Below are 15,559 nucleotides of genomic sequence, written 5' to 3' on the forward strand. Positions count from 1 at the left end.
CAGAAAGCCACCTATGGAAAAAACGAACAAACAGGAGGCAGTAGAACCTTACCATAATTACAAGTACAGTAAACCTTGCATAAGTCAACCTCGCATATGTCAAATAATTACCAAAGTCGAAAGTCTTTCCAAGTCCTCTTCTCCTTATATTCTATTGATTTTAATCCCTCATAAGCTGAATTTTCTGTAAGTCGAAGCCATTTCTTCAGGTCGACTGTACATGTACTTTGACATCATTTAGCCACAATATACTGTAGTACACGGTACATGTGTGAATTAAGAGAGTGCTAGTTAACCTAGCCATGTAGGACAGCACCAGATGCACACACTGTACTCCATTAGTGAAAGGTAACTTATACAAAACTGCCAGGAATGTCCTTCATCCCCTTTTCATCCTTTTGAGATTACAAGTAGCAGGGACAGTAACGCTGAGTATGTTGTATAACATTCACTAAAGTTTGCTGGTCTCTCTATGATACAAATCCAGGTTTGGGGTTCTACCTCCTTCTTCCACTCAGATTTCAGGCCCTTCACTGCCAGGAATCAACTAAAAGAAAAAGAGATTGAACAAAGAGATACATACATGTACTTTTGTCAGTGAAAAGTTATATAATTACTACAGACTCTTGTTATAAGGAAACAAACTCTATGAGAGAACAATCATCCTTGTCCCAATGTGATTAACTTGTCTATTTTAATGTTTGTCAAACACTGATACAGGTGTACTGTATATCTACTTATTTACACAATGATTTCACTTTTCAGACGGAGTTGTATGACAGGAGTCCACTACACCCCAATGTACATACATGTACATGTATGTGTGTGACCCACCATCAAATAGGCCTAAATTCTAGACTGACAAAAAGCTGCTTACTCACAAAGATGACCAAAAAAAATTTTAAAAGGTTTATAAAATAGGAAAGTTTGATCTTTCACGGTTCAGATTTCCCTCTTATCTCAGAAATAAATAAGCCCTGCTCCTTTTGCCTCTCTTGAATGTTGATATGTAAATACATTGTACATAAATGATATCAAATATCAGTGGATGTTTGGCACGATCTTCTCTGAATGATTCTATGAAATCTACAGATTTTCTCCTCTTTTAAAGTACTGTATACAGTACGACACTATCACACATCCATCACACCTGTACAATTCTCCCTATCGCCAATGACGTAAAAAGTACCCGGATGTTGATTTAAGCGTCATTTACGGTGCATTATGGGATAGTCCGGTAGCAAAGTCACTTCCGTTCGTACGCGCGTGATACGTGACTAATGCTATTTACACACACAACCGACTGTATTCTACGTGTACTTCCGGTTTTCTCGACTTGAATTACAGCTTTAATATGATTTGAAATTTCTCCATTCTTAAGAAATTGCTGTTAATACGACTATTGGTTGTTGCTGCGAAGCTGCCATGTGTTGTTTGCACGACAATAAATGAAAAAAATCTGCAGAAATAGGACCCTTACTGGCATGCGAGACGTGACGTGGCCGCGTGGGTGAAGTTTGCGGGTGTATGGAAGCAGGAGCCCGTCAAAAACATGGATATACGTCGCGTAGCAATTCGAATTACTACGCGACGTAAATAATTACGTCGCGTCGTAATTCGAATTACTACGCGACGTAATTATTTACGTCGCGTAGTAATTCGAATTGCTACGCGACGTAATTCCGAATTACTGCTCAACGACTTAACGTCACGACATAAAATGAATTAGTGTCATGTTGTAATTCCCAGTTCTACACAACGTAAATAATTACGTCGCGTAGTAATTCCAATTACGACGCGACGCAAATAATTACGCTGTGTTGTAAATAATTACAACACGACGTAATTCCGAATTACTGCTCAACGACTAACGCAGCGAATTAACGTAGCGACGTTAAATCAACCAATGGGATCGTTCGTAAAGTGAAGCGCATGCAATATCCGCTCACTGCGTGCTGGTGAAAACCGGAGCTGACTGACTATACAGCAGGGTGGTGGAAGTTCCTTTCCACCTCCCTGCTACTAGTATACAGCGAGCCATATGCCATTCCGTTGACAGTACAATCCTATGAAATGTTTATAACCTAAATTATTGGGCCTACATTGCATCAGAAATATATGTATGCAAGGTATACCAGCTAACCAAGTACTCTGTACTGACAAACATGCTGTAGGAAATGAGTGTCTAGCCCTTTGGCACGCGCACCGTGATGCATCACTGAGCAAATAACGAACGTTTTCATTGGTTGATTTAACGTCGCTACGTTAATTCACTGCGTTAGTCGTTGAGCAGTAATTCGGAATTGCGTCGCGTTTTTATTATTTACAACACTACGTAATTATTTGCGTCGCATCGTAATTGGAATTACTACGCAACGTAATTATTTACGTTGCGTAGCATTAGGAATTACAACATGACACTAATTCATTAAATGTCGTGACATGAAGTCGTTGAGCAGTAATTCGGAATTACGTCGCGTAGCAATTCGAATTACTACGCGACGTAAATAATTACGTCGCGTAGTAATTCGAATTACGACGCGTAGTAATTCGAATAACGACGCGACGTAATTATTTACGTCGCGTAGCAATTCGAATCACTACGCGACGTATATCCGTGTTTTTGACAGGCTCCTGCTTCCATACGGGTGACTCCACAGCGCAGTATGTGCACGCACGACTTACTAGTAGTGGTAGTAGGCCTAGTGCCTACGTACTTACTTGGAAGAAATTGCTTCGGAGACAGGATAAGTTCGAGATCACGGTTCGTTCCCGATTGTGTTCGCGACATTTCGACAGAGAACAAATAAAAAAAAAAAGATGGGCATTCCATGACGATATCCAGGTGGGTGAATATTTTCCAGCATATTTTCAGCGTATGTAGAGATGACTGATCTGTGATGTGCACATCGATCGCATGATCAAGCAGTACGCTGTACCGGTATGTGTTAGCTTATGCGCTGCGTGCAGTGGTGCATGCTAATGCAAGGCCGGCCGCCGGGCGGGGACTCGACTACAGTGTACGAGTATGACAGGCCTGGCCACTCGCTGGCTCGGGCGGTACAGCCGCCTAGCTACTGTACTAGTATCCGTGGTCGGCGCGGCGCTATAGGTAAGGTACACGTACGCGCACGCTAGCGTTGTGCAAATTATGCTCCGGACCAGAAGTGCCCTTGCTACCAAGTGCACTAAATCTTGACGAAAAAGCCACATCCGGGTACTTTTTACGTCATTGGTGATAGCGAGAATTAAGTGTAGTTGTTCATTACACCGTCACCTAAAAACTGCACATGTTGCTACACACACCTTCTAGACATGTTGGGGCTCTGTCTGTTACATTGGAAAAGGACTAACAGCTTAGATTACTGTAAAACGAGGAATGTTCGCAATGCATTTTAATTTCGCGAGAGCCAAGATTCGCGAAATTTAAATGCACATGAAAGTTCTTGTTTACACTATGCATTGAATGTTAAGGCAACTCGCAAAAATTTCATGCCACACAAAAGGCTGTCGGCTCCAAAACGCCAAAAATTTTGTGCCACGAAAATATGGTGTTTTACAGTAGTACTAGTACATGATGTACTTAGGAGTGAAGATGCCCTCACAAATTCATTAGTTATCAACATCACAGACAGATTACTCACCATGGTGATGTTGTTTCCATTCAAGAGGATCTGGTCAAGTTTTGTCACTCTCCTGCCCTCTGCCGTTGTTTCACTGGGAAATTCAAGCAGAAACATAGTAAATTCATATCTGCTATCTTCATGGTAGACATGAAAATATGACACCTGCTATGACCCGCACTGACCTATTCAACAGAGCTGCATGCAGAGTGGGTGTTATATTATTCTAGCTGCCTCTTGCCTAGTACCCCAGAACCTGGAATATCCACAGCAGAAAACTAAATTCTGGGTCAAGTCAAATATCTTACAAAGAGCTTTTCATATTGAACCACTTCTTCAAAAATTTATTTCCATAGTGAATAACTCCTACAGAAAACTGTGCAGAAGAACTCAAACTGTGTTGCATTTGTCTACAGATCTACAATGTATGAACATGTTTTTTGCGACTTCCAGTTAAGAGTTACTGTATACATGTACAATTTGTACGTACGTATAACACAAAACAGAATCATTACTACAGGAGTATGTTACTTATCATAATTTATCATCAATAAGGGAAGATGGGGAAGGGGAAATATGAACTTCATCATATTTTTGATTGTTTCATATCTTGACAGTTAGTCTGACTTTTTCCATCATATTCATGTCTGATTACATCAGAATATATCCTATGATAACCATATTATATGAAATACATTACATATTGTAAAGATGGAAAATTTATTTCAAAGTAAGTTTATAATTACATTTTTCATGCCCTTTAATACAATCAAAACAATATGCTTCTCATTGTATGGCATCATGCCAGGGCTGCCAACACTGGAAACTAGTTGAGAGTGAGACTCCCATAGGCCAATGCTATAATTTAGGAGTCAAAATGAGTGAGATCAATAGAAATGCATGCAAATGAAATAAAGTTTTAGAGTGAGAAAGGACCAAAATGTGTGAGTCTCACGCTCAATGCGTGAGAGTTGGCAGCCCTGTCCTGCCCATGTGAATTTATGCAATTTAAATACACGTAATTTGTCAACAGTAAGCAAATCTAAAATGTGAACATGTTTTAGTCAAATAGATCTAAATCCTACACGAGTGTATGATAATTTTCAAAGATTAGTGTGTTTTTAATAGTCACATTTCATGCAACATCATAAAAATGTACAAACATGTAGTTCTCACTATATACTGCCCATGTGAACCTAAACGTATGCTATTACTCATAATGTGTCAACTGGTAGCAATGTTAAATATGACACTTTTTTTAAGTGATTGAAACTAATCCTGCAAGTAATTTTCAAAGAATTTTAACAGAAGTTCCCATGCAGTATCTTTCAACCACTCGGTGCTCAATGTACATTACACAGTATTAGCCCTATTTAATACTGGAATCAAATCTGCCCCTTCAGTGCACTCACTTGTTACGAAATTTAACTGTTTTAGAATGACAATCAGGTGTTAGCTAACAATGATATGTAGGGTAATTCTAGAATGACTGATTTTATCTTAAAGTCCACTTCCTGATCATACTTACAATTCAATGACATCCTCTAGAACCATGTCTGATACAAGTCAGTCAAGGGATTGACATCGAAACCATAAGTACAACACACAAATCCCTAAAACCAGTAATGCACCTTCATTCAAGTACCTGTCTTGGTCACGTAGTGTTGTAATCTTGAATAAACCTACTCAAGTGGTATTGGTAATTCTCACAGTACCTGGGCTCTATAAAAACTACTGGTACTACAAGTTTTCTGTGACAGTTTTGCCACAATACTAAATTAATGTTAATTTTCTTTTTAATGCCACATACTGTGCAGCTTCAATTTTGCTCATTTAAAGGGGAAGTGGCCTCATATAAAGTCCTTGCATAAGTTCTCCACATATTCATTTCTTAGTTCAAACAAGACTTTAAAGACAAAGTACACAAAATTGTAGGGGAACTGTTTAAATAAAGGTTTTGAAAAGCATATTTTGTTGCATGAGTTTATTTCCTTTGCTTTCACTTGCCCTTTCCCTCTTAAAGGAGAAGTCCGGACGATTTTGAAAAAAATTAACCAAAATCTACATAAATAAAGGACCATAATGACTAAGTTTCATTGAAAAAGACCCTCCCAACTCGCCACAATCGATTTTTTAGCATCACTAATTTTGAATCGTAACCGTTCGATTTCTGTACGCCGGCGAGAAAGATCACGTGACAGCGTGACGTTTCATCCTCACATTGCTTTTTGCTTGGAGCGTCAGCTGGCTCGGGGGAGCCCTGCTTGAGCAACGGTGATACGGGCCAAGCAAGCGGTAGTAGCATACCGCTCAACAGTCTCTGACCACACAGCGGATGCACGCGGCATGATCTATTGCTTCATTAAAAAAATGCCGATGTGTCAAGTGTTAGGGTGTTGTCAATACTTCAACTTTACTAGTAAGTCTTCAAATTGAAGAAATATTTCGATTTTAAATTGATATCTATCCACGATACTACCTTTACATGATCCTGAATGCTACAACACGCAGCCCGATTACGCTGTGTGTATTGGGCTGCTGGTCGTAGTTACCGGCGCGGCGCGGCGGCGGTACCAAGCTGGCGCTGGCGTTTCTTCCTCGGTTCAAGTTACATGTATACTGTCGTATTTTATCACCGTCAGACACACTTTTCAACAGTCTCGGACAACAAAAGAGGCAATAATTCTGACATTGACAGACTGATTTCAGATTGTTCACACTCAGAAGTCGAAAAAACGATCGCGGATTGTGATAGCACTTGGCAGCAGCAGACGTAAATGTATGCCTGCACAGCCCGACAACAGCTAATGCATTGTAAGTGATGGGGTGGACACTAATAAGTACGACAGTATTATAATACATACATATTTCAATTTAAACGAAAATGTTATAGCATTGCAACTATTTTACATTAATCTTTGAAGATTTTATATAGATATATAACGAAGATTATTTGAATAAAGGAATACAGCGTTTGGCAACAGCACTCCTAAATCGGTGTACGGTCTCCTGCAGTAGCGCCGACAAGGCACACATGCAGATACCGCCCGCAGTCAGCAGTGCAATGGGAGATCGATGCGTAGCTGGGCTTCGCTCGCGGTGCTCTCAGCTGAGGAAACTGCGCCCGATACGTCACGCGCAATGCATCCTGGGACAGATAGTACGAAGGGCAGCTCGCGACGGATTCGAACATGAAGAATTACCTTATTTAAAAAAAAAAATCATAGTAAATGTATCTGATGGTCTTTTCTCGTCGGGAAAAGGGTAATAGGTTCATGAAATATTGTTCTTTACACACGAAACGGCTGATAATCGTCCGGACTTCCCCTTTAACAGGTAATATTGGTCCTACATACTGTACCTGTACTTTATAATGAACAAATGAGGTGTGTTGATAATGTTTTCACCCCAACAAATTTTAGGACATTTATACGTCTTGGTACAAAATTGAGTTATTTATGCATATAGACCCATCCCCCAAAAAAAACAAAAACAAAAACAAAAACAAAAACAAAACAAACAAAGAATAATAAATAATGATAATTCAACAATGTACATGTATGTATGTGAAGAGGTGGCAGAAACCACAAAATTACAGAAATAATCCATACTGTATTTGCATTTTTCAGGGTTAAAATAATCTGTTATACTCTCAAAAGTCTTAAATTGACTCAACACTAATTACAACAGTGCCGCTGTACTTGTTTTGTGACCACAGCAAGATGGTCCAGAGGAAAGGATACTGACGAAGTCATCAAAGCCAAGAAGTGTGCCAACGATTTCTTTATCAGTCTTCATGACTATGTGAATCCTGGAGCCGATACACTTGTCCACAAGTTCTATTGGTAAAAATCAAGACATTCTTAATCAGGATTAAAAAAACTGATCACTATGAATGAAAATGATCATATGTTATGATCATCAAACTTTGACTGAGTCAAAGGATGGATTAGTAACAATCCAAGCAAACTCACAAGAATACCAGCTGGAAACATTATCATGATTTTTATTTCTGATAGTATTTTTTTTTTTTTTTTTTTTTTTTGGTCAAAAGGGGCCTGAGCTTTCGATCCCAGCAGAATCTTCATCACAGGCAAAATGACAAACAGGCAGGGAAAGCAATCACATATTTTAAGGACTACATGCAACAAGAACAGTCATGGAGGGCTAGGGACACAGAACAAAGAAAACAAACCGGGAAGGGTTGGAGGTCATGGGCAAGGAGCCAAACAGGTAAAGGGAGGGGGATTAAAGCAGGAAGGTGGACAGACAAAAGGGAGAGGAGGGTCAGTGATGATCCCGAGGACCATGGGGGCAACTTGTGAAGGATGAAGATGAATAGGGGGGCAACAGTAGTTTTTGTATACAAACATTTAGCGCTCTACACTCTTTGAACAGGCCCTATAAATAGTAAATGTGATTCAAATGACCATTTTTACATTGCTCATATTGGCAACTACAATGTGTTCTGGAGGAGTATCATTCAAAGGTTTGCTCCAGAGATCTTTTCTTATACATTGTAAAATGGTTGAGCAAGGGATTTTTTTTTTCCCCTAGTTTGAAGACATTAAACTTTAGGGACTGTAGTCCTGTACAGTACTGGTTGAGGTGGGGATTCAGGTTTATAACATTTCTAAGTGAGATAATGAGAAACCTCTTATGAAATATGAAAGAGCATGTGACTTTAAGAAGGATTCAACGTTTATTTGATGATGTTTTCAAATGGCTGAGATATCCAAAAAAGTAATAATAATAAAAGGCGACAGGCCACGCCAGTTTTATTAGGATCTCTTTGTTTCACCTTGTTTTTGGATATCTCAGCCATTTCAAAACCAATTTTCATCAAATAAACTTTTGATACCCCTTTAGAATTGCATCCTCTTTGACATCTTATAGAGTGTTTTCTGAATATCTCGCAAAATATTAAAATCTAAATCCTCACCTCAACCAGAACTGTACACACCCTTTAATCATCCACTGTCATAAAAGTTGTGCAGATACACAATCGCTTGATATTTTTTGCATTCCTTGGATACAATTAAACATATCATTTGAGCATTGTACTAAAGACAGAAGACTAGATAGCTAGAGACGGAGTGTCAAGTTCTCTGTCACGTTACTTCCATGAGTTATGATTTCACACTCGCCTAGAACCTAACATTAGTCATTACTGTCGTTAGACCCTGGCTGACTCTGCACTGGAGGCTGCCATGTGATACACAACAAGCTGTATTTTTGTCATCACACACAGTTGCACTTCTATCTAATCGAGTAAAGACATCTGTAGAACCTGGAGCAAGTCTACCGTACTGATGTTGACTCACTTAATCAATTCATGGTCACTGACACTGTCACTGGTATGCATGTAACTAGCTCTACTTAGGTTAGAGTGTGGTTTAAACTCTAAATAGTTACTATGTACAGTAAATACTAGTAGAAACCTAGTATCATTCAATACGGTGGAAAGACTCAAGTGAAACAGTCAAATCTAAACATTGAAGTGAACATTGCACAAGAAGCTGGAAAATAGTGGAATTTCATTACCACAGAGAATTGCATAACACACAGTTGTAGCAAGTGTTACAGCCTTTACAGGCGAAAATTTGGGGACAGAGTATTGTGACTTAACTTTTATTACCGTTCTATTTTTAACACGTTTATCTGTCTAGATCTATCCATCCTCTCGATTCTAGTTAGTCTATTTCTAGTAATTTAACTACAGCAGCGTACTTCTTACTGAAGCATGACTCACTCTTGAGGTAGCGGTAGACAAGTAGACTATTCGAATATCATAAGATTGGTTTACCTAGCGGTAGAAGGTGAGAAGGATTAGAGGCAGTCATCTTTAGTTGTCGCCTGGCACAGCCGATACATCACAAAGGCAGAAGCCGAAGGTGGATCGTGGAGGTAGGGTACCGGAGAAGCGCAGCCGGGAGGTGGAGGGATCACCACACCTTTGTCCACTGCACAGAGTACGGTACGGTAGGCAATTCAACTTGATCACCAAGCAAGTAAGTGGCAAACAACTGACGTTTTATGCTGGCCGGATGCAATGGAAGGTTCTCAGCAAGAAGAGAGCAAGAGCGAGATACAGAGTGCAGGTCTATTGACCGAGTATTGTCGACTAATCTCACTCCACGCACATGCAGACCCTCGTTGCTCCGTGGCGGCCGTCTGTGTACATGCCGACGCGACAATGTACGACGCGCTGCGCTAGCGCTCTCAATCTCAATCATCCCCGAATTTTGATGCATTCATCACACACTGGGACACGCGACGCAGCATCCAAACAACGCTGGGTACGAGTATCGCGTGCGGACTACAAAGTGACTGAAATTTACGACAGAATTTGCTTGGTCGATTCTATGGTGTTACTTTCGTTTCGAGACGGAAGGGATTCAAGTCACGAGTGAATTTCACCGTTCAAGTGCTATAGTTCAATGTCAGTGGAAATTCGACAGTTTGGATGAAAACATTATTTGAAAAGTCAGATTATCGCTTAGAGTGTATAAAATGTCTTTAATAAATGATAAAGGATAGTTACAATGCATGATGATAATGCTAAGAAATTATTGTAAGACAAGTTGATGATAAATGGTAATGAATTAAACGAATTATGATCTTGGACTGGGTGCAAAAGTAAAACCGAGTTTAAGTTAAAACTTACAATAACTTTGGATAGACCCTACTGGGTGGCTAATCATCAAACTGTGTTTCTTTTTAGCCAATCTTAATTCAGGAAGGAATAGTATGAAAGACAGAGAAAAGTAAAAGATATACTCGGTATCTGCAAGGGATAGGCCTATAGTCCGTGCATATTCCTCCGTGCGTATTTTTATTCTCCTTTGATATGTAATGTAAACATTGATACAAAGGTTTAATCAATATGGGCCCAAACATTACAATCGTCAGGGGGCGATCCGTTTTCATGATGGGAGGGAGTGAAACATGTGCGAGGGAGCGGGAGGATGGTGTATAAGTAGCTGAATAGGATAATTTCAGGAGGGGGTATCTCCCCCCTTCCACACTAGGGAGATTTTGCGTCTTCTGACCTGAAATTCAGCGATTTGATGCAGATATTTGTGAAATATTTAGAATGTATATATTATTCCAGCAAAAAGGAAGGAAAATAAAAAGGGTCTACTCACAGGGAAATTTAGTGGTTAAATCGCGAAATCTCATCTCTTATTTCCGCGTGTGTATGCGTCATCACCGTAATGGGGATAAGTCTATACTGTTTTATGGAAAAAAAAAACCAAACAAACAAGAGGAGTGGATATGTCTGTGAATATTCTCGGTCATTCAGGTAAAGTATCACATGAACTATAATCGGTAAATCTAGTCAACTGGACTTACTTGTAATTTGGAGTCAACAACCAATTGCCGCCAAAGATCAGTCGGCCTGATGAAACGTCCCGAAGAGGACGTGAAACGTCGCTACCCCAAATTACAAGTAAGTCCATGTTGACTAGATTTACCAATATACTATACGTAGTTCAAGAGGGGGTTGGGCTTGTGTATTTTTTTTTTTTTTTAGAAATGAAGTAAAGCGATCTGATGCACACTTTTTTTGGTGAAAATTTTCATTTGGGCCCAAAGTGTATAGACTATAAGTCTACAGAGGGAAACGGGCAATGGGAGGTTGGGGGCAATATCATACCCTTCCCATGAGGGAGCTTTTGCATTTTTAGAATAACGAGATATGGCGCATTCCCACATTGGCGGAATATCTGAACATTATAATGTCAATCAGAAAAGTATAGTAAAAGTCTGTGCATTGAGGGAGGTGAGAGGGGATTGAGGAGGGGTTAGCCCTATCCCCCCCCCCCCTTTCACATTGAGGGAGATTTTCCATTTTTATGATTGTAATTCACACAATTTGACTCGCTTTTCTGGAAAATTATTGTCAATCATCAAAGTGTATGTATTGTCTGCAATGTATATGGAGGGGAACGGGCAGGAGAAGGGTGTAATAATTGTGGGAGAGAGCTATTCCCAACCCTTCCCTGGTTGAGAAGGCTTATAGATATATATATATATATATGTATACATATATATATTTTTTCTTTTTTTAAATTGATATTGAGGTACAGCAGGCATATATCTCCCATATGCATTTTTTATGGAATATTTGGGAAATTATAGGTCTAAGGTCAAGAAGGCATAAAATCTGACATCGGAACTGAGTGAGGGGAGGGTTAATTGAAGAGGATATATCCCTATAGTTTATGAGGAAACTTTGGAGTTTTTGAATTGGTATTAGGAAGGAGCGACAAATCTTGTGCGCACTTTTGATGAACCTATCAGGCAATTCTAAATTTTGTCAATATGAAAAGTGTATACCAAGACTTGAGAAAGAGGGAAAAGCAGGGGAGGGTGTGAAACTTATTTGGATCGACGCCCCTGACCAAAGTCGTGTCGTGATATCAATCGCTTGTACATTTTGTTTATATTATCAGTGCAAACGTCTACCGAACGCGCGCGAATTAGCAAAAAAAAAAATATATAGGCTGTAGAAACGTAGGAGTCTGCCAAAATTTTTAATCTTAGTTTGGACACCACTCACTCATTTTTATCATAAAAAGAGAAAGGAAAGCAATCCTAAAAGAAGACAAAGGAGCCCAAGGATGCCACTTATCCAATAGGCCTGATTTCCTCTCCTATATCTCACATTCGTTATATCCCATATTAGCATTATACCATGGAAAAGGTTGAAAGCGGCGGCTTCACCATTATAGGCCCATACTATATGTAGGCCTATGATTATATATACACGCAACTTTATTTTTGCCCTTTTTTTCCACCTTTCAAAACTTGGGAGGGGGAAACAATGGGCATTTTATCAGTATATATATTTTATCAGTATATATACGAACTTCTGTGAGATGATCCGTTGACTATATGACAAAATCAGAGTCATTCTCATGATTATGGAGAATCTCTCCACACAATTCTTCATACCCAAAAGATTTTAACGTTGTATGATATATATAAGTATATTTAAAGTAATTTTATGTTCTTTTATATGGCATAGAAAGCTTTTACCCAATTCTCTGCTGCGTTATTTCAATTTAAATTGCCATTTATATTCATTCATACCGTATACCAGAAATGCTGAGAATTTTCACATGCCAAAAGTAAAAACATCGTCATTTCAGAAATCTATGTTTTATATCAAGGTCCCCTCACTGGAATTCAATGCCAGATGATATTCTTAAAGTTACCTCTTTTAATGTATTCAAAGGTAAACTTAAGGAGAATTTTATACTAAATTATCATTCCTATTAACTTCTTGACATGCTTGGCTGGCATTATTTCATCTAATGATTAACTCATTTTGTGTTTGTAACTGTCTTCATGTATTGTGTTTTGTGTATCATTGCTGTATTTCTTTTGTTTTGTTTTTACATCGGTATATTTGGTCATTCCGCGTTGTTTAAAAATATGAAAATGATTACCACCGATGTATTTTTTATTGATTATCCGGGTCGGCCAGATTTTAAGGAATTTTTTAATTCCTCGTTGGTTGCTTCCCTTCAGCTTTATGTATTCCATATAGATCCGTTTTTACTCTGTGCTTGTCATGATGTTAATCATTGTTATTCTTTGTTGTTGTTTTTATGCAGAACAAATAAATTCAATTCAATTCAATTCAATTCAATTCAATTCAATATAATAAATGTGTAATGTGATCAGAGGTCCATGAAAATAGATCTATGTGACATTTCTGATCTACAGCAATGAATCTATACCACTCACATACACGTGTTCGCTTCAGGGGCCGCGGAACCGGTGGGGGGCTGGGAGGCTGCAGCCCCCCCCCCCCCCCCCCCCCACACACACACACACTTTTGGTTCCTGAAAAAAAAAGGAAAATCGGGGGGGGGGGGGGGTCACAACACCCATGAATTTGAATATCTAAAGATTCCGCCCTTATACATGAAATTCCCGTCTATAAGCACCGGCGTAGCCCCCTATAGATTCTGAATAATTCTGAGTGCACAAGACTTATCACTTACGGGGCCTACATTCCGAAAACTTAAAAGTTCCCTCATGTACAAGGGGAATATCCCTTTTTAATCAACCCTTTCCTTTCTCGTTTCCTCCGATCATTTTTTTTTAATACTTTCCCAAATATTCCATCAAATATGCGTATACGAGATACAATGTATATCTCAATTTCAACTGTAAAAAAGGCAAAACCTCCCTCGTATGGGAAGGGTGGGGATAGCACTCTCCCACGCTTTCTCCCTGTTTGCCCCCCCCCCCCCCGCCCTGTGCATACAAGAAGTATAGACTATATATGGCTACACTTCGAGTTTTCCAAATATACGCCACAAAATGTTTGCACCAAAACGTTTAATTGCAATCAGAAATACAGAATCTCCCTCGTGTAGGAGGGAGAAAAGGGAATAGGGCTTATCCCCTCCCACCATATCCTGCTATGTCTCCTTCCACAGACTTGCACTTCTCTGATTGACAAATTTTGAGATATTCCAAGAGAAGTGTGCGCCAGATTGTTGAATTTCAATTCTAAAAATGAAAAAAAAAGCTCCATCGAAAATGGGAGGGATATCTTGCCACCCTCCCGTTGATTAGTCCCCTCTATAGACTTAGTACACTTTGGGGAATGACAATTTCCGAATTTCCCACAAAAAGAATGCTTCAGATCGCTTTATTTCAATTTCAAAAACGCAAAAGCTCCGTCGAGCGGGAGGGGGCTTCCCCCTCCCACCCCCCTCTACGTCATTAGACTTTAGAATAAGAGCTAAATGCCGTGATTTTGCTATTAACACTTTCCTGAAAAAAAGCCTTAATTATTTCCATTATCTATTTTTTTTGGGGGGGGGAGCTAGAAAAAATTCCAAGTGTTGCACCAAAAGTTTGCACCAGATCGCTGAATTACAGGTCTGAAAATGTAAAATTACCTTCGTGTTGGAGGAGAAATATCCCTTATGTACACCACCGTGTGCATGTCTTTTCTGTTTGATATTGCTTAACAGGCAACGTTCATGATGTTTATTGTAATATATAAGAAGTTTATTTAAATGCTACCACTTTATAGGCAAATTGTTCAATATCCTGCTTCCTTGAACAAGTGGGGGCGTTTCAAGTCGATAAAACACGCAAAATATGCATCAAATTGCACCATTTAGGCCTACAACATCAAAATGCAAAAAGTTCTCACCGTTGAAGATGAATCAATTGTCATACTTGTACCAAAGATCCTCATGTGTGTGGGATCTTTGCTTGTACGTAGATCATGGTGAGTGTTAACGTATTTAATTTACTTTGTAAGAGAGGGGGTGGGGGAGGGGGAGGAGAGAGAAAAAGAAATTCCGGTTGTGTTGTTTTTTTATATTGTGAAACCACCATACATTAGAAAGACAAAGCTTCCTATTCCGTGTAGGTTTAGGCTTATATGGTCGTTTTTATTTAAAAAAATTAAACAGTTTTAAAGCTTTAAAAAAATCATAATTTGCTTAATGAAAGAATAAAAAGTTAATTTAACAAAATTTTAAAAAAGATTGAATTTTCAATAAAGTATTGTTTTTTTTATACTTTTACAGTAGGGTAAATAAGTAAAGAAATGTCTGAATTACGACTAAAATTGAGCTAAGCGACTTGAGTTGTTCAGTTTTGTCATAGCACGTTGTGCCCCACAGAACTCGTATGAGTTCTTGTTGTGTCCCCGTACTGTCCCCGTCTCGCAGTCGGGCATTTCGTATGTGCGCGGGTCGTAAGTACGCTAATGTATGCAGGCGGGATGAAAAGCGCCCACACGCTGAAGGTGCTGAAGGATTCTACTGATCCTCGAGCTTGCTCTGCGCCTATGCGCCAGCGGTGTGCGACTTTAGTGTGTATCCCATCTGCGTGTAGCGTGTGTGTGTGTACCGTGTGTGTTACGTGTGCGCAAACCATCGCCGGAACAGTCA

At 39.3% G+C, this 15,559-nt stretch overlaps 1 protein-coding gene across 1 annotated transcript; it reads right to left on the minus strand.

Moving 5' to 3' along the window:
• Positions 1–241: 241 nt before the first annotated feature.
• Positions 242–9,544, minus strand: LOC139723065 (U6 snRNA-associated Sm-like protein LSm5). The gene is made up of 5 exons (XM_071634339.1): positions 9,430–9,544; positions 7,367–7,462; positions 5,152–5,179; positions 3,645–3,717; positions 242–547 (listed from the first exon to the last, which is right to left on the minus strand). Exons 1-5 carry the CDS (start codon positions 9,464–9,466, stop codon positions 515–517), a joined length of 267 nt encoding a protein of 88 aa, XP_071490440.1. The 5' UTR covers positions 9,467–9,544; the 3' UTR covers positions 242–514.
• Between the last annotated feature and the right edge of the window lie 6,015 nt (positions 9,545–15,559).

The sequence above is a fragment of the Diadema antillarum genome, unplaced genomic scaffold (assembly GCF_040938485.1).
Source record: "Diadema antillarum isolate AM-2024a unplaced genomic scaffold, OU_Dant_1.0 scf00000180, whole genome shotgun sequence".
In the NCBI taxonomy this organism is placed as follows: domain Eukaryota; kingdom Metazoa; phylum Echinodermata; class Echinoidea; order Diadematoida; family Diadematidae; genus Diadema; species Diadema antillarum.

Bases quoted from the DNA above. Each gene is read 5' to 3' on its own strand.
- LOC139723065 (XM_071634339.1), bottom strand. From the start codon at position 9,466: ATGACTGCCTCTAATCCTTCTCACCTTCTACCGCTAG. The intron at 5,180-7,366 runs GTATCCTTTCCT...GACTTGTATCAG, and splicing joins TGGCTTTGATGACTTCGTCA to ACATGGTTCTAGAGGATGTC. The intron at 3,718-5,151 runs GTAAGTATGATC...TGAATTTCCCAG, and splicing joins CTAGAGGATGTCATTGAATT to TGAAACAACGGCAGAGGGCA.